The sequence below is a fragment of the Misgurnus anguillicaudatus genome, chromosome 23 (assembly GCF_027580225.2).
Source record: "Misgurnus anguillicaudatus chromosome 23, ASM2758022v2, whole genome shotgun sequence".
NCBI lineage: Eukaryota > Metazoa > Chordata > Actinopteri > Cypriniformes > Cobitidae > Misgurnus > Misgurnus anguillicaudatus.
Window position 1 is genome coordinate 35,860,769 of NC_073359.2, and position 22,327 is coordinate 35,883,095.

The 22,327-nt window shown below is 38.7% G+C and overlaps 2 protein-coding genes and 1 long non-coding RNA gene across 3 annotated transcripts; 1 reads left to right on the forward strand and 2 right to left on the reverse strand.

Annotated features, from left to right (window-relative positions):
- Positions 1-1,716: 1,716 nt before the first annotated feature.
- Positions 1,717-12,067, reverse strand: LOC129453031 (myosin heavy chain, fast skeletal muscle). Its single transcript, XM_073862081.1, is given in 39 exon segments — positions 1,717-1,821; positions 2,025-2,156; positions 2,260-2,355; positions 2,438-2,542; positions 2,855-3,025; positions 3,161-3,286; positions 3,377-3,580; positions 3,672-3,980; positions 4,071-4,195; positions 4,276-4,441; positions 4,536-4,719; positions 4,805-5,001; positions 5,093-5,211; positions 5,284-5,408; positions 5,486-5,877; positions 5,966-6,056; positions 6,128-6,273; positions 6,366-6,542; positions 6,625-6,867; positions 6,950-7,205; positions 7,297-7,433; positions 7,534-7,657; positions 7,749-7,866; positions 7,940-8,027; positions 8,114-8,187; positions 8,284-8,590; positions 8,664-8,834; positions 8,923-9,072; positions 9,167-9,285; positions 9,382-9,520; positions 10,205-10,308; positions 10,392-10,490; positions 10,580-10,643; positions 10,741-10,833; positions 10,920-11,031; positions 11,128-11,155; positions 11,383-11,539; positions 11,614-11,757; positions 11,858-12,067. Coding segments are annotated over 39 exon segments (5,814 nt in total). The 5' UTR covers positions 12,059-12,067; the 3' UTR covers positions 1,717-1,800.
- A 1,290-nt stretch (positions 12,068-13,357) lies between these two features.
- Positions 13,358-20,511, forward strand: LOC129453210 (uncharacterized). The gene is made up of 4 exons (XR_012365999.1): positions 13,358-14,569; positions 14,704-14,885; positions 14,998-15,064; positions 20,367-20,511. It is a non-coding gene; the product is annotated as an uncharacterized lncRNA (long non-coding RNA).
- LOC129453205 (myosin-8) lies at positions 20,062-21,925 on the reverse strand. Its single transcript, XM_073862078.1, has 7 exons — positions 21,752-21,925; positions 21,536-21,661; positions 21,231-21,401; positions 20,815-20,919; positions 20,636-20,731; positions 20,405-20,536; positions 20,062-20,167 (listed from the first exon to the last, which is right to left on the reverse strand). Exons 1-7 carry the CDS (start codon positions 21,908-21,910, stop codon positions 20,147-20,149), a joined length of 810 nt encoding a protein of 269 aa, XP_073718179.1. The 5' UTR covers positions 21,911-21,925; the 3' UTR covers positions 20,062-20,146.
- Positions 21,926-22,327: the final 402 nt, after the last annotated feature.

Below are 22,327 nucleotides of genomic sequence, written 5' to 3' on the forward strand. Positions count from 1 at the left end.
AGAGCAGCAGTACACAAGTGCAATGAAATTAAGGCTCATGAAGGCTAACACAGTATACACAGCTGTTTTTCAGAAGAGATAGAAAAAATATATCAGTGAGACAGGTGTTGGCGGAAGAGATGAGTTTTAGTAGTCGATTCTTAAAGATTGGAGATTTTTCAAGTTTATCTTAATCAATCTGAATCATGAAGTTTAAAGTAAATTAAACTTTTTAAATTAAATTACTGATAGCTTTAAATAACCTGTACAGTTAATGGTGGATAATGCGGGCAATCGTCCTTTTTTGGCATTCCCGATTTAACAGAAAAAAACATTGGGAAAATGTAATTTATATTTGGTTAAGGCTGTCTAGTGGTAGAGTTTTTGTTTAGGGGAAGTGTTTGGGTTACTTCACTTAGATGTGTCTGAAAAGACACTGTAAGACCAATGTTAAAAGCAGCTGTTAATATACATGCATATAAAAATGTGTATAAATTGTATTTGGAATGAATAGACAGTAGATGCCATAAGAGGCAGAAGGTATGTGTTTGGTTAATCCACTCCATTAGGAGAGGAAAGATACAGGAGACCAAGTATCATCACGAAACCTATCTTTCAAACTCTTCCATTCCAAATTTAGCAAATCAGGCAGTCAGGAATTATATTCGAACCATTGATAATTAGAAATAATCTGAAATAAGAGTGTGTTGGTTAATCAGAAATAAATCTTTAAGAAAATAAATGTTTGATCCTAAGTTTGCATATGTAACAGTTGTGTAAAGTAAGTACATAAAGATTCTTTGAAGGATTCTTTGCAGTATTACAAAGCAGAAGTTAAGCTGTGTGGTTTAAAAATATTGCTGCCTCATCGAATTGTTGTTATTTCTTGTAGATTTCAAATGTGATAACATTGTACACTGTTTTGCGCTGTTGCTTTATCTGTATTATGTTTGTCAGCCTTAACAGCTCTCACATCAAAGAAGATCTTAGTATTTGTTTGATTATGGACTATGATTGGAATATTAAACAACCACTCGACTGATTGCAAACAAAGCCAGAAAATATAATTTTTTATGTGCACAACTCTTTGGGAATACTAACATTTAGGCTTCTGTTGTCTCTATCCTTATGTTAAACTATTAAATGTTATTTTTCCTCCATTATTGTTACCATTATCATGTCAGTATTGATTTTCATTTATTCTTGTATTCTTTGTCGGTCTCTCCGTTTCTCTTTTTATCTCCTAACATGTTTTACATTGTGGCTTTAATGTGATAGCTGGCTGAGGCACATACTCCAGTATCCCTGTTTGTGAACACTGCAGTAGTGTCTATGAATTAAGGAAATGTAAAACATAACTAGGTCATGTATCAGAGTCCTAGAAGGGGCCACACTTAAACCTACAATCCAATTGAAATATTCCTTCCAGTCTGAAACAACACCATCTCCCTGGATCTGTTTTTGTCTCTTTCCTTTTTGTAACCTATTTTTACCTACATGGCTATTACTCATTTTCTCCCTTTTTACCCACATGAAATGTCTTTATTTATTAACTTTTCTGTCTGAAAAGATGTACTATCTTCAAGATGGCACTGCACAAACAATAACTATTTAATGTCATTTGAATTTGATATTCTATCAAACACATTGTTTTTTTTTTTTTATGTTTTGTTTTCTATTGTCTTTTGTAATGTATTATTTCACTGGTTTCAATAAAAAACTTTAATAACTCAATCATAAGTACACAACATTTTTTTATTAGTTACAGGTAGTTCATATTTTATGACTACTTTCCTTTCTGTTGTGATCCAGGATTTGGTTTTACTCTGCTGATTCTTTTCCCTAAAAAAAAAAACGCATACAATTTACTCACGGATTCCATAAAAATGAGCTACAACTTATTACTCTATTGGTACTATTGTGCATTTTGAATATTGAATGTGATTTGTTTAAACTTTAAAACCCTACTGTATGCATGCATGTATGTGTTTATTCTGTTTATTACAGCTGGCAATTTGTTTACGGTAACAACATGTGGAGCTCACCTTTCCAATCTCACGGCTCTTGATTCTCAGTTTATTGACTTGAGACTCAGAAATATCGGCACGTTCCTGAGCCTCCTCCAGCTCATGTTGCACCTTCCTGTGCCTGACCAGGTGAGTGTTGGCCTGCTCCTCCTGTAAAGTGAGATTTATGTTGTTAGTTAATTTGAATCTTCTCATTTGATTCATTAACTTTTAAGATGATGTCACAATGTTCAGATACAAAACCACCACTTACAGCTTCCTCAGCTTGACGCTTGTAGGACTTGACTTTCATCTGCAGCTTGTCCACCAGATCCTGCAGTCTCATTACGTTCTTCTTATCTTCTTCAGTCTGTAGTGTTAAAAGAGGTTAAGTCACTATCCAGCATTGTAGATTGACTCATCTGTTGTAACTGCTGTTTAGAAATAAGTACCTGGTAGGTGAGTTCCTTTACTCTCCTCTCGTATTTGCGCAATCCTTTAACAGCTTCAGCACTACGTCTCTGATCAGACTCAACTTCAGACTCCAGCTCACGCACCTTCAGTAAAGAAGTATGATACAGTAAGTTTTGTTCCTTTTAATTGACTACATAAGCAACATAAGTGCTGATTTATTGTTTAACATTAATAGAACTTCTCACTCTTTTTGTCACTTCACATCTTTAGTCACTGTGTATAGCTCTTTTTGGTTCGTTTTGTTGGTGGTGCAACCCATATTTTGTTAGTAATGTCTATTTTTAAATGTTCTAGCATGGCTGTAAATAGTTGTTTGTTTTAACCCATATGATCTCGGCCATGGTCAGGACTTCTGAAAATAAATTCTTCCCATACATCTGAACATTCAAACCTACCCTGGCCTCCAGTTTCTGGAGCTGTTTCTTTCCTCCTTTCATGGCCAGACTCTCAGCCTCATCCAGACGGTGCTGCAGGTCTTTGACCGTAATTTCCATGTTTTTCTTCATCCTCTCCAGGTGAGCACTGGTGTCCTGCTCCTTCTTCAGCTCCTCAGCCATCATGGCAGCCTGGAATGAGACCCAAATATCATTAAATAAGCTTTAGGACGAAGACACATGAAAGCTTTATTATGGGAATTATTTGGTTGAACATGCTCTTCAGAAGAATTTCTGCATTAAAAGTAGACTGTAGCAAACACTCACATCAGTGATGGCCTTCTTGGCTTTCTCCTCTGCATTTCTGGCCTCCTGGACCGAATCATCCACCTCACCTTGAACCTGGACCAGATCACTCTCAAGCTTCTTCTTGGTGTTAATAAGACTTGTATTCTGTGAGACATCAACAGCTTCAGTCAGAAACCTCACTGTTACCTTCAAACAGCTGTTCTCAAGTTTAGTGTTATTGTACAATTATTGTACCTGAGAATGTAGCAGTCCCACACGCTCACTGGCATCCACAAGCTCCTGCTCTGCCACTTTGCGGCCTCTCTCAGTTTGCTCGAGTGCAGCTCTTAGCTCCTCAATCTCTGCTTGCATCAGGTTATTTCTGCGCTCCACCATGGCAGCCTGCTCCTTCATGTCTTCCTGTCCTCTGATGGCTTCATCAAGGTGCAGTTGGGCATCCTGTGGCAGGTTTAGGGTGTCAATATTCATGTTTTGATTATAATTCAGACGAAAAACATATGATGAAGACATTTTACAGAAGGGAGTTTACCTTGAGTTGGCCTTGGACGTTCCTGAGCTGTTTCTGGGCCTCAGCAGCCTGGCGGTTGGCATGACTCAGCTGAATCTCCATCTCATTGAGATCTCCCTCCATCTTCTTCTTGACTCTCAGGGCATCATTTCTGCTCCTGACCTCAGAGTCCAAAGTGCTTTGCATGGAATCAATCACTCTTTGGCTGTTCCTCTTGATCTGCTCAATCTCTTCATCTTTCTCAGCAAGCTTTCTGTCAATTTCACTTTTGACCTGACTCAGCTCAAGCTGTATACGCACAATCTTGGTTTCTTCATGTTCCAGAGTGCCCTGAAAAACAGTAGTGTGGTTTTAATAACATACTAGAAGAGTGAGACAGGGTGAGTAATAGATTCTTGCATGGTTTTAATGTTGATTTACCTCAGCTTCTTCCAGTGCAGTCTGGATCTCTGATTTCTCAGCCTCCACTGTCTTCTTGGCTTTCTCTAACTCATGAATGCTCTTTCCGGTCTCTCCAAGCTGCTCAGTAAGGTCAGAAATCTCCTCTGAAGGTACAAAATAGAGTTTTAAAAGCTATAGTTTCAATGTTTCTTTTTCATGGTGTGTAAATGAAAGTGCCATTTACGTTGCAAATTCTTGTTCTCTCTCTTCAGAGTCTCCAGGTGATCAAGAGTTTCTTCATAAGAGTTCTTCATCTTGAAGAGCTCAGTGCTGAGGGAACGAGCTTCTTTCTGAGCACCTTCTAGCTCAGCCTGACCTTCCTCATACTTCTGTTTCCACTCTGCCAGGACCTAACAATGATAGAAATGTATTGATATTTTAATTCATCATTAAAATTCATGAATCCCATGAAGTTTAGATTTTTAAATGCCATGTTTTCCTTACCTTGTCAAAGTTTCTTTGCTTCTTGTCCAAGTTAGCAGCCAATGAGTTTGCTCTCTCCACATCAATCATGAGGTCCTCGACTTCACCCAACAATCTCTGCTTGGTCTTTTCCAGAGAAGCACACTTAGAGTTCACAGCCTCAACAGATTCTTCAGCATCCTGGAGACGCTGGGCTAGCTTTTTCCTGTGGAAAATTGAATGATATCATGTCTTGGTCTATTAGATATGAACTGCTTAATAATTTACTTAAATGTTGTGCATTTTTATACTTGGCTTCCTCAAGCTCCTCAGTGCGCTGGATAGCATCAGTCTCATATTTGGTTCTCCACTGAGCCACCTCACTGTTGGCCTTAGACATTCCACGCTGAAGTTCAGCTTTTGCCTCTTGTTCCTCCTCAAACTGCTCTCTGAGAAGATCACAGTCATGGCGAGCAGACTGGACAGCATGGGCCAGAGCGTTCTTGGCCTTAAATCAAACATGTTAAATTTGCATTAGAAGTCTGGGTCTTGTTGGTTTTCCTTGAAAAGGAAACGCATTTCACTGTGTTGTGATTTACCTTAAGTTCCTCCTCAACATGTCTCTTGAGTTCTTCAATCTGTTGAGTGAAAGCCTGTCTTCCTCTGGTCAGCTGAGAAACGAGAGCTTCTGTCTCCTCCAGCTGCCGAGCCAGTTCACCTGTTCATCCCCTTCATGTTAATAATTCTATTTAACAGTTTGATTTTGAACAAAATTTTGTTATGCACTAACCATTCTCAGTGGCAAGTCTTGCTCTTTGGGCACTTGTGTCATTGAGCTGGCGAACATTTTCATCATTCTTGGCCTTTATTTCACTCAGTTGGTCTTCAAGAGTGCGGCACATCTTCTCTAAATTAGCCTAAGACAATAAAAAGTTTTAACCATGTTTTTTTTCTATGTATATTCTCAATTAATGATTATCTAGTTGTGATTACCCTTTGATTTGGCCACTGCCTCCATGTTGCTTGATAAGTCATCAATCTCCATCTTGTACTCACTCTTCTCCTTCTCCAGCTTTTGCTTAACACGCTGAAGGTTGTCAATCTGTTCTCCGAGCTCAGCCACACTGTCTGCCTGCTTCTTTCGGAGAGCGGCCGCTGTAGCCTCATGTTGTAAGGTGGACTCTTCCAGATCACGACGCAACTTCTGGAATTCTGCTTCACGCTTCTTGTTCATCTCAATCTGGGCAGAAGTGGCACCACCAGCTTCCTCAAGCCTCTCGCTAATCTCTTCAAGTTCCCTGGAGAGATCAGCTCTCTGTTTTTCCACTTTAGCACGAGCAGCTCGCTCAGACTCAATTTCCTCTTCCAGCTCCTCAATACGGGCCTGATTTTAAAATATCCACTTAGTTTGTAATACTGGTAGTATGAATTCCCCAGTTATGTACTTAAGTTTAACACATGAAAGACATTACCTGAAGTTCTTTGATCTTCTTCTGAAGCTGTGCTCCCAAAGACTGTTCATCTTCAATCTTGCTGAGCAGTTGACTTATCTCAAAGTCCTTCCTGTTTTAAGAGAATGGAGGTTTTGTAAAATGTGTTTTTGTTTACATTTGCAAATTTTGTCTTCTACTTACTTTTTGATCTTTTCATCTGATTGTTGTTTGTCATTCTCCAGGTCCATTAATGATTCCTGGGCCAGTTTCAGATCACCCTCAAGCTTTCTCTTGGCTCTCTCGAGATCCATACGGAGTTTCTTCTCTTGCTCCAGTGAACCCTCAAGCTGTTCACAAAAGCCTGTACATTAGAATCTCCTACATTCAGATCAATTTCTTTCATTTATTTATGGTCTAATTATCATGTTTAACATCTTACATCGTCCACTTGCTGCTCAAGTTTTGCCTTTGCTTTAGTCAGAGAGTTGACTTTGTCTTCCTCTGCCTGAAGGTCATCAAGGGTTTGCTGGTGTGCCTCTTGGAGGGCTTTCTTCTCTTTGGTCAGCTTGGCAATGCTCTCATCCTGAGAGGTCATCTCCTCAGTCAAGTTTTTCACCTAAATGCAAGCATTGTTTAGTGTTTTTCTTATCAAGTATAAATATATGAGCCGTGTTAAGAAGATGTGTTTAAAAGTGAACCTTATTTTCAGTTGCATGTTTTTCCTTTTCCACTTTGGCCAAGGTGAGCTCCAGGTCATCGATATCTTTCTTCAGCTCAGAGCATTCATCTTCCAGTTTCCTCTTCTTTGCAGTCAGTTCAGCATTGATCTCCTCCTCATCCTCCAGTCTCTCGGTTGACTCTTTGAGTTTGGCCTCAAGCTGGATCTTGCTTTTAATAAGACCTTCACATCTCTCCTCAGCATCATTGAGACTATCAGCTTCCTATTCGTTGAGATAAAGACAAGGTTAATTTCTTGAACCTGTTGACATCTGTAAATGTGGGTATAAGCACTGCAGCACTCACAGATGCTACTTGCAGTTGAAGATCGTTTTTCTCCTGTATGATTGACACCATTTTCTCCTCAAGCTCCTTCTTTTTTGCTAGTGCCTTGGATAGATCCTCCTTCATTTTCTCATAGTTCTCCTTCATGGATGCCATTTCTTTCTCTGTCTCTGCAGTCTTCAGAAGAGGTTTGATCTTGAAGTAAAGCTTCATCCATGGCCAGTGTTTCACATTCACAAATGAGCGGATGTTGTATTGGATGGTAAAAATGGATTCTCTGTGTAAAATTTCATCAGTTATAATCACCATTTGAAGCCATTTTATTTAATTTCATTTGTTTCTCATACAGTTTTGTAAGTGCATTGTACCTCCTTTCCATCATCTTGAGAAATATCTTCCTCATGACATATCCACGGCAAAGAGCCTGAGTCATGGTTACCAGCGTTGCTAGTTTCTCATCTCTCATCTCTTCAAGAGTACCCAGCAGACCAGCTTTAAAGAACACCTGCAATCCCACCACAGGATTTATTTTAACTGGTAGCAAACCTGTTGTCTCTGTCCACTTAAAATGACTTCAAGATTTCAACTAAACTTCTATCACATACTTTGGTGTGTCCAAACTTATACTGAGTTTGGTCAACATCAATAGAGGCCAAGAGTTTCTCTGAAGCTTTCTTGTTGTCCATGAAATGTCCCTCAGGGATGACACTAGCATTCAATACTTTATATCTGAAATCAAGTGTTTTGAAACATTAATGATAGGTCTTGACTGTATTTGTAGTAATATTAATGTTACACTGTGATTGTTTAAACAGAATACCTCTGCTTGAAATCACCATAGAGGACTCTGCTGGGGAAACCCTTTCTGCAGATTCTGATACCCTCCAGCACACCATTACACCTCAGCTGATGGATAACCAGGAAGTTCTCCATCAGACCTAAAACAGAGAAGACCATAAGTTTCCAAAGTAACTTAAACAATCATTGCTCCTTTGATTCAAAAGTCTTTACCTGGAGTCTTGGACTCGTTGGGAATCAGGCAGCGCACAAAGTGAGGGTGAGTGCTCCTCAGGTTTGTCATCAGCTTGCCCAAGTTCTCCTGTAGAATCAATATTGTTGTGTATTGACTTGGACAGTAATCTAACTTGAAATACATTATTTCACCTACTGTTGAGCAAAACGTACCCTAAACAGTGCAGACACAGTCTGGAATGAACCACCACCCTTCTTCTTGCCTGCTTTCTTTCCAGCAGCTTCAGCTGTTTTGTGTGCAGGCGGTACAAGTTAATAAATATATAACATTATAATTAATCTTATAACTATTGTATAGTCATCACTTGTTCTGTCATTCTTACCTTCAGCACCTCCATGAGCGGCATACAGGAAGGCCAGAAGTTTGACTGATGACTTCTGATAGAGTTGCACAACAGAGTCGTTCAGTGGATCCTTGTTCTTGTCCAACCAGCCAGAAATGTTATAGTCAACAGTGCCAGCGTAATGCACCAGAGAAAAGTGAGCTTCTGCCTTGCCTTTGGCAGGTTTGGGCTTCTGAAAAGCTGCACATTTGCCGAGATGCTGATCATGCAGCTTGTTTTTGAAGCTTGTGTCTGTGGCTTTGGGGAACATGCACTCCTCTTCAAGGATGGAGAAGATGCCCATTGGCTGGTGGAGAAATACTCAAGCTTAAGCACAAGTACATAATATAAACATTGTTTTGTCAAGTCTTTATTCTTACCTTCTCAATAAGCTCAATGCAGGCAGCTAAGTCCATTCCAAAGTCAATGAACTCCCATTCAATGCCTTCTTTCTTGTACTCCTCTTGCTCCAGCACAAACATGTGATGATTGAAAAACTGTTGCAGTTTCTCGTTGGTGAAGTTGATGCAAAGCTGCTCCATGCTGTTGTACTGACATTTCAACACAAGCAAATTCTCACTCTTGTATCTTTACATTTATATTTTGATTATTAGTAATGTATTAGTAACTGATGCTCACATCAAACATCTCAAATCCAGCGATGTACAGAACACCAATAAAGAACTGTCAGTGCTGCTTTGTGGCCAACATCTCATTGATACGGATGACCATCCATGCAAACATTTTCTCATAAACTGATTTGCACAGAGCGTTGACTGTGTTACTTACCTGTAAAAAAAGTGTACAGAGGTCATGAATTTGATCTAAGATGATTTTAAATTTAGTCTTTTCAATAGACATTGATTGCGTTACTCATCATCACCTGTGGTACAGTTTGACCTTTGGTCACATACTCATTTCCGACCTTCACTCTGGGGTAACACATAGCTTTCAGCAGGTCTGCAGAGTTCAGGCCCATGAGGTAGGCGATTTTATCAGCCTCTATATATAAGCAGAGTTTTTTAAAATAATGGTCAATAAATGAATGTTTGTATGGTGATACGAGTATCTTCTTTGTTAAAATAGTTAATCTCTTACCCTCATTGCCATCAGGTTCAGCCTGCTCCTCTCTCTGCTTCTGCTTAAACTTCATGCTGCCATGATGCATCACAGCACCTGTCAGCTTGAAGATGCTTATTTTCTCCTCAGCAGTGAAGCCCAGAATGTCGATTGCAGTCTGGTTTTTTTTGGAAACAAGTGAGGTGTTTTTATACTACATCATCTAATGCAATACTTGACATAAATACTAACCGTATTTCTTTCTTTTCTCCCTTTTCATTTAAAGAATAAAAATATAGTCCACTAAACAAGGCCATAACTCTAACTCTACTTTGTTTAAATACAATCAACAATACAAGACCAAAACTCTTAAACAAGACTAATAAAACCCCAAATTGGGCTATTAGTTTCCAAACACAGAGGAAAGATTAAAAAGATAAGTATTGCATAATAAGGTCTCTGAGGAGGAGGGCATTGAGTAAGCAAGAAGTATGAAGCCCAGACAGGGAGATGGCTGATGAAGTTTCGTCCCCATCTCCCCTTACTCTTTTACTCAACCGACGCTCATGGGTATCAATCTGTGGTGTTACGCTGGCCAGTTTTTCCAGGCTTATCATGTCTTTCACAAGGAGAAACGTTTCTTCAATACCTAAACTAACTCTTTCTTTTCTCTCAACAGGTATTGTTTTGAAACAGTGAAAACTTGTATCTTGTCATAAGCACCTTTTGTATATAGCCTCCCTATGATACATCGCTTTTATTGTTTCCTAATCTTTGTAAGCCTAAATGTAAAATGTAAGTGCAGTAGCAGAATTTTTACTCATGCAAATGAATAACAATGTTGTTGTTGTCCACCACGTACATCTGTGGCAATGAATTCTTCCACATCATCAATACTCTTGACAGTGATTTCACCCTGGCTGATCATCGGATAGTCATAAGGATTTTTGGTGATGAGCAGTGCCTCTGTAAAGAATTTATGTGCATTATATTAACACTGCTCTTAAACATTGGCTTTTATGAATCACGCACTAATGTAGATTTCTCACCGAGCAGTTCTGGTTTGTGTCCAGTCATGAGCTGGTAGAAGATGTGGAAGCTCCTCTCAGCAGACAACTGGAATGTTACTCTTGACTTTTCCAGCAGATCTTTACAGGAGAACATTGGCTTCAGATGACTAATATTCATGCTTATTTAACAATAAAACATGTTTTGGGTTTAAAACGGTGCTACTCACAAGTTTCAATATCAGCTGACGCCAGTTTCCCAGTTGTACCAAAGTGAATCCTGATGAATTTACCCTTAAGAGACAGACATTATTTAAGACACCTTTGAATGTCTGCCATCTTAGAAAGGTATAACAGAAATGATAATGTATTACATCAGACTTCAACTTACAAAACGAGACGAGTTGTCGTTCCTTATAGTCTTGGCATTACCATAAGCCTCCAGCAGGGGGTTGGCTGCGATGATTTGATCCTCCAGCGATCCCTGTGGCGTAAACAAGCAATTTCATTATGTAGAACAGTTGTGTTACTAAACTTTATTTATTTTTACAGTATTGTGAGTTTGCTAACCTGCATTTTTCCCGCAACAGGTTCTGTCTTCTTTGGTCCAGCCACAGCGATTGTCGCAAAGTACTGGATGACACGTTTGGTGTTGACGGTCTTTCCTGCGCCGGATTCTCCGCTGTAGTGGAAAAACATAAATGTAAGACACTTTACATTAGAAATACAATAGTAGAAATGAATAGAAATTGTTGTCGTGTATTATAAATCAACTCACGTAATTAGGATAGACTGGTTCTCACGATCTGAGAAAACGTGTTAAAAGTTGTTTAGTAACAGAGCATGTTATTACATTACGATGAAATGTAACAAGTTACGACATGTTATATTTAGAATTAATGTGCACTTATAAACCATACCCAGACTGGGATGATGTAATAAGGAAGTGAAAAAACTGGTGAGATTTAGTTTCGTGTTCACTTGAAAAACATCTTTAGTTATTTATTTAAAAACTTTATAAAGAGTGTCTGACCGGTGAGCATGTTCTGGTAGGCGTTGTCAGAGATGGAGAAGATGTGGGGAGGGGCTTCAACTCTTTTCTTGCCCCTGTAACCGGACACAACAATTGCATCGTACACCGGCAGCCATTTGTATGGGTTGACGGTGGCGCAGAACAAACCAGAGTAGGTCTGAAAGAGAAACGTGTGTTCAACATCAACCTCATCATCATCACAGGTATTAAAAGTGATGTTGTAAGACTTACATAGATCATCCATGCTGCGTAACGCTCTTTGAGATTATACAGCACAGTGGCCTCATTGAGGTGGGTCATCATGGCCATGTCCTCAATTTTGTCAAACTTGGGTGGATTCATGGGAAAGATTTGATCTTCTTTGACAGTTACAGTCTGATAATAAACAACAGCATCAGGATGAGTTAGACATGACTTGAGATATTAATAACAGTAAATAGTTTCTCAACATCACAGTTTATAGTTTTGAACATACCTTTCCACTATGAGTTTTGACGGTAGCTTTGCCACCCTCTCTACTAACAAGAGTACTCTTCAAGAACATCTCATCTGGATCAGATACATAGAAGGCTGATTTGGCATCAAATGGGGCATTCTGCGCCTCGATCCTCTCTCTCTCTGGTTTGCGGAGGAAAATGGCCGCCGGGCCAAAACACTCCATTTCACCGTCTCCCATGATTCTGCTCTTTAAAAATCAGCAAAACTTACATTCAGCATTTCTTTGTGTTTCAGTTCCATTTAATTCATGACTGTTTCCATATTTTAAAGTTGATGTCCAGGTCAAGGACAAGTAGCCATGTTTATATTACATTACAGACATTTTTAGTGTATAAAAGCTCTAATGGTCAGGATTTGTAGTGTAGGGATGTTTACAGGAGCATTCAGTCAGTTGTGTTTAGATGTTTGATTTCTGAATCACATTAAATCAGTGACAGGGTTTCTACTCAGTCTGAAATCTACGAGCATGTTTATTCAATAAATCATACAAACAGAATTTTTTGTTTTACCTTTTTCAAAACCTCAGTTCAGAGAAATGATGTTCAGGGTCTTGTTTACTAAACATATAGAAGATAGCTTTCAAATATCTGTTATTTTTACACATTACAGTCACATCTATGTATAGTCACATCTTTTTAGTATAGTATTGTGCAGTACAGTATAGTATAGTGTAGCTCAGTTTAGTGTAGTGTGATATAGTATAGCACAGCAATAGTATATTATAGCATAATCCAGTCCAGTATTGTATATAGTACACTGCAGTATAGTACAGAATATAGTCAAGTACAGTGTAGTATGGCCTAATATACTAAATATACTATAATTTAATATACTGAAGTATAGTGTAAAATTAGTATAGCATAGCTTAGTGTAATGTAGTATATTATAGTATATACTGTGCAGTATACTATAGCTCAGTGTATGGTAGTAGATGATAGAATATTACTGTGCAGTAATAATATAATGTGCAGTATACTATAGCTCAGTATAGTGTAGTATATGATAGAATTTTAATGTGCAGTATACTATAGCTGAGTATAGTGTAGTATATGATAGAATATTACTGTGCAGTAATAATATAATGTGCAGTATACTATAGCTCAGTATAATGTAGTATATGATAAAATATTACTGTGCAGTAATAATATAATGTGCAGTATATCATAGCTCAGTATAATGTAGTATATGATAGAATATTACTGTGCAGTAATAATATAATGTGCAGTATATCATAGCTCAGTATAATGTAGTATATGATAGAATATTACTGTGCAGTAATAATATAATGTGCAGTATACTATAGCTCAGTATAATGTAGTATGGTACAGAATAGCACAGTTTAGTGTATTATAGCATAATTCAGTATAGTATAGTATGGTATGGTATATAATTGTATTGTATGAAATGGTACAATCAATCTAACCTATAGCAGATACAGTTATAGTAAATGATCTTACCGTGGATGGGTCTGTGTGAGGTCTTGTTGAAGTGGGGAAAACTTCTTTCTTTTATAGAGATGCTCCTGTGTGCACAGCAGAATCCATCAGCTCTATTTGGTCATGTTAATTCACTCTAAAGGGTTGCAACACTTTGCCATTTATAGATCGGTATTGGTTATGGGCATCATTTATTTCCATCTTCATAACTGTTTATTTGTAAGTCATAATAAATGGTGATATTTAATGACTTTTATAAATATTCACAAGCATTGTATGTGAATCATAGACAACTATTTGAATATTTAAATCAAATATTGTTTTGTATTATTAATTATGGTTCATTGATAAGTTTTTGTTTTGTTTTGATATTTTTTGCAGTTTTTTAAGATAAACAGGTATCTCTGAGTCAAAACAAACATTATGAATTAAATTATTTTGTTCATTCTTCTGGTCACAACCTAACATGAACTCTTACACAATAGACAAGACTAGTTTATACTAAACCAAACCATAAGGGCACACAAACAGCTTCAACACATCAAATAAATGAGTATTAATAGTACTCTATTTTATATTAAGATCTTTTTTTCTTTCCAACTCTTTCATCTGAATGTCTATGGTGTCAGATTCATAATGGGTCACATAGTTTCCTGATGATAAGTCGCTGGGATCTGCCAGGAGATGTTCTGATAGGGTTCAAGTAAATACTTAACATATCACCCTCATCACGTAATGTGTGTTCATCAAACGTGTTTGGTGCGCGTGCGTGTCTGTGTGTATGGGTGCGTTATTGTAAACAAATATTGCTGAATATTTCTGCAGAATAAAGATGGTAGAAATCACCTGTTGGCTAATCATTAATTTCTAATGTTAAGTGTTTCTTTAAAACACAAATATAGTCCTATAACTATATTATATATACTCCTCTCTATAACCATTATCCCATCTTAGTAATGCTGTTTGGGATGGTGACCAAGTTCTGCAGCGGTCATGCCCCTCATTTCCCAATGAAGAAAATTCTGCAGCTGCTCTGGAAGACCATCCTGTTGAGAATAATGTTTATATGTCTGTATATGGCGAGAGTCTCAACCCTCCTTCTGGTGAGCTACTGTCTTGAAGAGTTTTGCTCCAACCCCAATTAAACACAGCTGAAGCAGCTAATCAAACTGTTCAGGGTTGCTTAATAATAACAGACAGGCGTGTTGGAGCTGAGTTGGAACTGCAGGATGGTAGCTAACCAGGAACACCTGGTATTTATTAATAAAATGATTTCTTTATGGATTTTGAGTTCATAGTACTTAAAATGGCATGGTTTCATCATAACAGTCTTAACAGCCACACATACCTGACCTATGGTAGTGTTTTCTGGTGTCTTTGTGTTTAGTTTACTCTTGGAGAATTCGAGCAGTTGTAGAGCAGTATGGTCAGTAAACTGCAGTACTGGGTTTGTCACCCCTGCCTGAGGACACCAACCATGTGGTGAGAAGTATGAGAGCGACATCTCCACCGGCATCTGCCTCCGATGTCATCAAACAACAGCAGAGACGTGCCAGGAGAGAACACAAGGTTTTTAAAAAATTTTGTTGTTTTTTTTTGATTAAAGAAAAATTAGAATTGTAAACTTTGGATAGAAGTGAACGTAACATGGCGGGTCTTTCTTGAACATAAATGATGACAGATTACAGGACTCTAGAAGGTGTGAAGCTGTGATCATCTTGCAGAAGTGCTTCTTCATCCATTGCCTGGTAAGCTTAACAAATATTGCAATTATTTTTAAATGTTTTTATTGTATATGATGACCTGTGGATATGGTGAGATGAGAAACATTTTTAAGTAATGGGCTACTTTTATGAAACACCCCCAGCACTGCCCCAAGAGCTGAAATGTTGCAGCTCTCAAAACGTTAGAAAATTATTTTATCTCCTGTTTGTATTTTAAGTATTAAATAAAGTATTTTAAGAGTACCAAACCTTTATTTTGCATATTTGTTAAATTATTCCTGTAAAAATACTTTTTGAGATGCTGATGTTGTAGGCTATCCATATTTTTTTAGCAATTAAAACCCTGCTAATTTGCTTATTACTAGGACTGTAACGATTAATCGTGCAAATGCGCATTTTCTCAATGAATGAATTTGAACTATATTACGGTGAAATCCCGGCACATCCCAAAACCAGGGGATGCTCTTGTGCAGAAACTCATTTTGTGCCACGGAAGAAGTAGCATTACAAACGTTATTCCAGGAAATGTCTATAAGGATATTTATATCACTGTTGTTCAAATTGTTTCAGGTATTTTCATGATAATAAAGAATATTTTGAATGTTTTTGTTTAACAAGTGTTGATTTTTTAAATGCACGTTATAAACGACTCCGACTCATAATGAATTTAGATGGATAAGGACTTTGTACTGACCAAAACACTGAAGTACACACACAAGCTGTGCATGAAACACAGAATTGATTTAAAATCGTGTATGGGAAAATAATTCATTCAAATAAATCAATGTCCGTTACTTGTTGTATTTATGTTGTTAAGTGAAAACCAGATTGTTTGACCCCCTCCCTCACTTTCCTTCATGCAAGATCCTTTCTATTCCTGTTTCTATGAAAGTACGAAGATGTGTCGTACAGCTCCAGGTGTCCACATAGAGCGATGATGATTTTGTACTCCTTCGTTGTTTCGTATTTTTGCCTCCACTCGCTACATTATAATAACTAGAAAAAGTTTTCACTTTGCGCCAATCAAGCGTTACACACGTTAAATTCCCTAAACGCTTAATTTGCCCCTCGTCATTGTGTCTCAGGATGTCTATAGCGTCTTTGCATTGACTCTACATGTAAATCACTCATGCTTAACATTTCATTTGCATCTGGTGTGAACGCACCATTAGAAACCCTTAGAAAAATTGGTAACACTTTACCATAACAGTACCTGAAAAATAATGTACTTATACCAAAATTAATAATCATTTTATTATGAACTAATGATAAGTTTATATCTGTGTCTCCCTCGTCATCCTCCATGCACTACATAGCCAGCAGCCATATCACCCTGTATCCCAAAACAGCTTGCCAACTGAAGCTGAGCAGGGCTGAGAATGGTCAGTACTTGGATGGGAGACCACCTGGGAAAAACCAGGTTGCTGCTGGTAGATGTGTTAGTGAGCCCAGCAGGGGGTGCTCTCCCTGTGGTCTGTGTGGGTCCTAACACCCCAGTATAGTGACTTAGACACTATACTGTCAAAAAGCACTGTCCTTCCGATGAGAGGTTAAACTGAGTTCCTGACTCTCTCTGTGGTCATTAAAAATACCAGGATGTCTTTTGAAAAAGAGTAAGGATGTGCCCATTGGCCTACTAATCATCCCCTCATACTTATTGTTTATATCACTCTGTCTTCTCTTCAATAATAAGCTGGTGTGTGGTGGGTATTCTGGTGCAATATGCCTGGTGGTGGTTGAGGAGAATCCCCCTTTCATATGTAAAGCGCTTTGAGTGCTGCAGAAAAGCGCTATATAAATGTAGCGAATTATTATTATTATTATTACTTGTAACAGATAATGGACCACACTGTGTTTCGTCTCCCCCATCTCACTGAAATGGACCTCCCTGTCTTACACCTTATGTGTCTGGAGCAGGGAGATATCGCTCCCTCAAGGAACACCTAGTAGACTTTTTAAAGCTGGTTCCTTACACTACCTTCCCAAACAGCTGCCTCTGCACTTTCCTGCTCGCTAAACTGAACACCACCACACAAGCACAGTTGTCCGGGGAGGCTCCCTGAGGGATCTTCCCCGCATTCGTGGAGTGGGTACTGGTATCCCGCGTATCTTCAGTCACCGTTGAGAATGACGCCAGCCCCATTCCCAAACCAGAGACCAGTCAGCCATCACCCGCCGCACGAAGCCTGAGCCTACCACAAACAGAGAGCCTGAATCTATCATGACTGAGCCCGACATTGTGCCAGAGCTTCTCTGAGTGTTCTCTGAGCTGGCTACACTGTGCATCACCATGGGAGTTCTGTTTAAAGTCTTTTAAAGGCTTTGAGGAAAGCCTCGCCCACACTTCCACCACTGAGGGTGAGCTGCTACTGAAATCAGGACATTTATCTGACTGTTTTGATGTTTTTTGCTGTATGCGGTCCCCGCTGGTCATGACCCGCTATCCTTCATCCTTGCTGGTCCCATCCAGCTGTTCTTTGTCTCCGCTGGTCTCACCTAGCTTCCCACTTCCTCCTCCTCCTCTATTATCATCAGCCAGTCCATCAGCCACCAAACACCATTGTTTATACCCCAGCTCCTCCGAGAACCTGACTCCACCTCAGCCCTCCGACCCATTAGCTACACCTTGGTTCAAGACTCCCTCACCTCCACCATGGCTCGTCTATGCACTAGCTCCACCAGGCTCCCTTGTCACTCTGTTATCATCAGATGGGATGTCTTTCAAACATATCCACTTTCTTTAAAAAATCCAGATAATTTACTCACCACAATGTCATCCAAAATGTTGATGTCTTTCTTTGTTCAGTCGAGAAGAAATGAAGTTTTTTTGAGGAAAACATTTCAGCATTTTTCTCATTTTTATAGACTTTATTGGACCCCAACAGTTTACAGATTTAATTTAGTTTAAAATTGCAGTTTCACCACATCTTCAAAGGGCTCTAAATGATCCCAAACAAGGCCTAAGGGTCTTATCTAGCAAAACAATTGTCATTTTCGGCAAGGAAAAAAATGTACTTTTAAACCCCAACTTCTCATCTTGCATCTGTGTGACACGCTAGCGCGACCTCATGTCATGCATCATGACATCGTAAGTGTCGGGTTACAAGCCTGACACTCTAACTACTAGGCTACAACTGCCCCCCAATCTGTTTATTTCTATAAAAAATATGTTGGTGGGTCCATCCTGAGATTATACCTAAATAGAAGAGATATAGACCTTTTGTGGCCGTGCTCTTACATCAGAATAGGGTTACACTTTATTTTGATAGTCCAGTTTAGACATTCTACTAACTATAAATAACTTTGCAACTACATGTCAACTAACTTTCAATAATTTGCAACTATAGGTCAACTAACGTCATTAGAGTATTAGTAGACTGTAAGGGTTAGGGTTAGGGTTAGTGGAATAAGTTGACACGCACCTGCAGTGGGTAGTACTGCGTGCATTAACTTTTCAAACACTAAATAAACTCTCTACGATTATGTTTGGACCGTGAAACTCTTGCAACTACACTGATAGGCAGTGTGAGATTTTCCAAAAAAGCAAGGTTTTCCACCTTCCACAAAAAGTGTGAGATGAGGAGGTTACAGTGCAGCCTCTGTCCCTGGATCAACTTCGAGTGTTTGTGCGCAACACCTTATCAGGTCAGTTAACCCTTTCATGCGTAAATCCTATCTGTCCCCCTAGAGTGAGTTATTTTAATGGCTGTTTTGGTTTTCATGGCAATGCATTAAGCTTGTCACCTGAATGTGTGCTTTCTTGTATACTGGCCAGAACGCATTGTTTCTTTTTCATTACAAACATTCTTATTTGCAGAGATGAACAAAACCACAATAAAATATTATAAACATTAACTTACAAATGGTTTCTGCTCTAGTCCAGGGGTTGCCAACTGACGGACTCCGGTGCGAATCCGGACCGCAAGATGCATCCATCCATGCGTCCATAAATGGCAAATGCTTTTTAACTTTATTATAAAATCCAATATATATCAGGCACGTAAATGTCAGCTCAGTAGCGCTTTTTAGGTCCTACATCGACACAGGTTTAGGGAGCAGTGCCGATGTGAAGCATATGGTGTGAACAGTGAGCAGATAGTGGCACACACAGATAAAACTTTCAATGGCATTCTGAAAAATTAGGAAAGTTGACACTGGACAAACTTGTATTTTGAGATGAATGGGTGGAAAAATACACATTTATTCATCCTTCATCGAGTTGTATGAGGCCTGTGTGCCTAATTTGCGCTAATTTGAGTCTGTTGTGGTTGTAAAAAACATTTAACACCATCACAAAACTAAACATAGACAATGGAGAGCATAACAAGCCCTTTACAGGGGAAATAGTAAAAAAGTGCATGGATGCTTGAACCTCCTTATTAAGTACCCTAGGCGAAGACTTGAGAACTGTTTTGGTTTTAAAATGTTTGCTGCTTTTTAGTGATTGGAAGTATTTTAAAGTTCCATTTATGAAAACAATTTAATTTTGAAAATTACGTTGTCTGTATTTCGCATTGGTCACTTTTCTGAAATGACCAGATCAGAGGGATCGAGTTTGGACTGAAAGGCTTTGGCTTAATGTGTTAACATAATGTCATTGTATGAAATTACTTTGGGTAAAGGGAAGCTTATTTTTCATGATATATAATAATCTCTTATGTTTGTATTTGAGCTATCAGTTTTATTTAATGCAAAGAAGATTATTTATATTATTGTGTTTATGTAAAAATCGCTGTGTTGCCATGAATTTATTAATATGAATAGGAATGTTTCGATTATAGATTTGTATGGGTAGATCTGCAGATGTTTGTTTTCGATGTGAAAGGGATTTTTTTTCTCTTTCTGCAGTCTTCCATATCACTTCATTTTGTACAGATGGCACAGCTTTATCAAGAAAGTCTAACTTTGTATCATTGTGTCTTTCACTTCTGGGTAATGTTTATAAGAGAATTGTTGAGATTTTTCATCTGTTTTTGGTTTGTTTTGACTTTACAATTGTTTTAAGAAGTACAGTAACTCAATTTGTAAAAACACAACAACTTTTTATTAGTTACAAGTATTTTCATATTTTATGAGTACTTTCTGTTGTGATTCAGGCTTCATGTTTTACTCTGCTGAGTCTTTTCCCTAAAACAAAAAAAAACAAACACAAAATAATTTTACTAAATTATTCTATATACAGGGATCTTACACCATTAGTAAATTTATCCTATCATGCATTTTACTAAATTAATAAAAAATAATTTTCAAACTTGTATTTTCAACGTTTGGTCTTTATAACCCCACTGTATGCATGCATGTATGTGTTTTTCTGCATTTATTTCAGGTAGCCGTTTGGTACCAGTTACAGCAGATGGCGCTCACCTTTCCAATCTCACGGCTCTTGGCTCTTAGCTTGTTGACCTGAGACTCTGCAATATCAGCGCGTTCCTGTGACTCCTCCATCTCATGCTGCACCTTCCTGTATCTGGACAGGTGAGTGTTGGCCTGCTCCTCCTGTAAATTTAGATTTTTTTAGTTAATTTGTATCTTCTCATTTAATTTATAAACTTTTAAGATGACATCACAATGTTCAGACACAAGACCACCACTTACAGCTTCCTCAGCTTGACGCTTGTAGGACTTGACTTTCATCTGTAGCTTGTCCACCAAATCTTGCAGTCTCATCACATTCTTCTTATCTTCTTCAGTCTGTAGAGGTGAAAGAGGTTAAATTACTATCCAGCATTGTGGATTGACTCATCTGTTGTTACTGCTGTATAGATGGTAAGTACCTGGTAGGTGAGTTCCTTCACTCTCCTCTCGTATTTGTGCACTCCTTTAAGAGCTTCAGCACTACGTCTCTGTTCAGTCTCTACTTCAGACTCCAGCTCACGCACCTTCAGTAAAGAAGCATGATATTGTAAGTTTTATTCATTTTATTTGACTGCACAAGCGACACGAGTGTTGATATATTGTGTAACATCACTTGAATTTAGTCTTTTTGTCATTTTACTTGTCTGTAGTCACTGTGTGTAACTCTCTTTGGTTCTTTTTATTAGTATTGCTAACCATATTATGTTAGTAATGTACCCTTCTCATTGTTGTAACATGGCTGTAAATAATTGTTTGTTTTAATTTATACAATCTTTGCCATGGTTAGGACTTGTGAGAATCAATTCTTCTGAGCAACTGAACATTAAAAACCTACCCTGGCCTCCAGTTTCTGGAGCTGTTTCTTTCCTCCTTTCATTGCCAGACTCTCAGCCTCATCCAGACGGTGCTGCAGGTCTTTGACCGTAATCTCCATGTTCTTCTTCATCCTCTCCAGGTGAGAACTGGTGTCCTGTTCCTTTTTAAGCTCCTCAGCCATCATGGCAGCCTGTAATGAGAGACAAATATCATTAACTAAGCTTCAGGACAAAGACACATCAAAGCTGCATTTAAGAATGATATGGTTGCACATGCTCTTTAGAAGAATTTCTCAATTGAAAGTAGATTGTATCAAACTCTCACATCAGTGATGGCCTTCTTGGCTTTCTCCTCTGCATTTCTGGCCTCCTGGACCGCATCATCCACCTCACCTTGAACCTGGACCAGATCAGCTTCAAGCTTCTTCTTGGTGTTAATAAGACTTGTATTCTGTGAGACATCAACAGTTTCAGTCAGAAACCTCACTGTTACCTTTAAACAGCTGTTCTCAAGTGTAGTGTTACTATACAATTATTGTACCTGAGAGTGCAGCAGTCCCACACGCTCACTGGCCTCCACAAGCTCTTGCTCGGCCACTTTGCGGCCTCTCTCAGCTTGCTCCAGTGCAGCTCTCAGCTCCTCAATCTCTGCTTGCATCAGGTTATTCCTGCGCTCCACCATGGCAACCTGCTCCTTCATGTCCTCCTGTCCTCTGACAGCTTCATCAAGGTGCAGTTGGGCATCCTGTGGCACGTTTAGGCTGTCATTATTCATGCTTCAAGTCTAACTCAGACATTTAAACATTTTTGAAGACATTTTACAGAAGGAAGATTACCTTAAGCTGGCCTTGGACATTCCTGAGCTGTTTCTGGGCCTCAGCAGCCTGGCGGTTTGCATGGCTCAGCTGGATCTCCATCTCATTGAGATCTCCCTCCATCTTCTTCTTGACCCTCAGGGCATCGTTTCTGCTCCTTACCTCAGCATCCAAAGTGCTTTGCATGGAATCAATCACTCGTTGGCTGTTTCTCTTGATCTGCTCAATCTCTTCATCTTTCTCAGCAATCTTTCTGTCAATCTCGCTCTTGACCTGGGTCAGCTCAAGCTGGATACGAACAA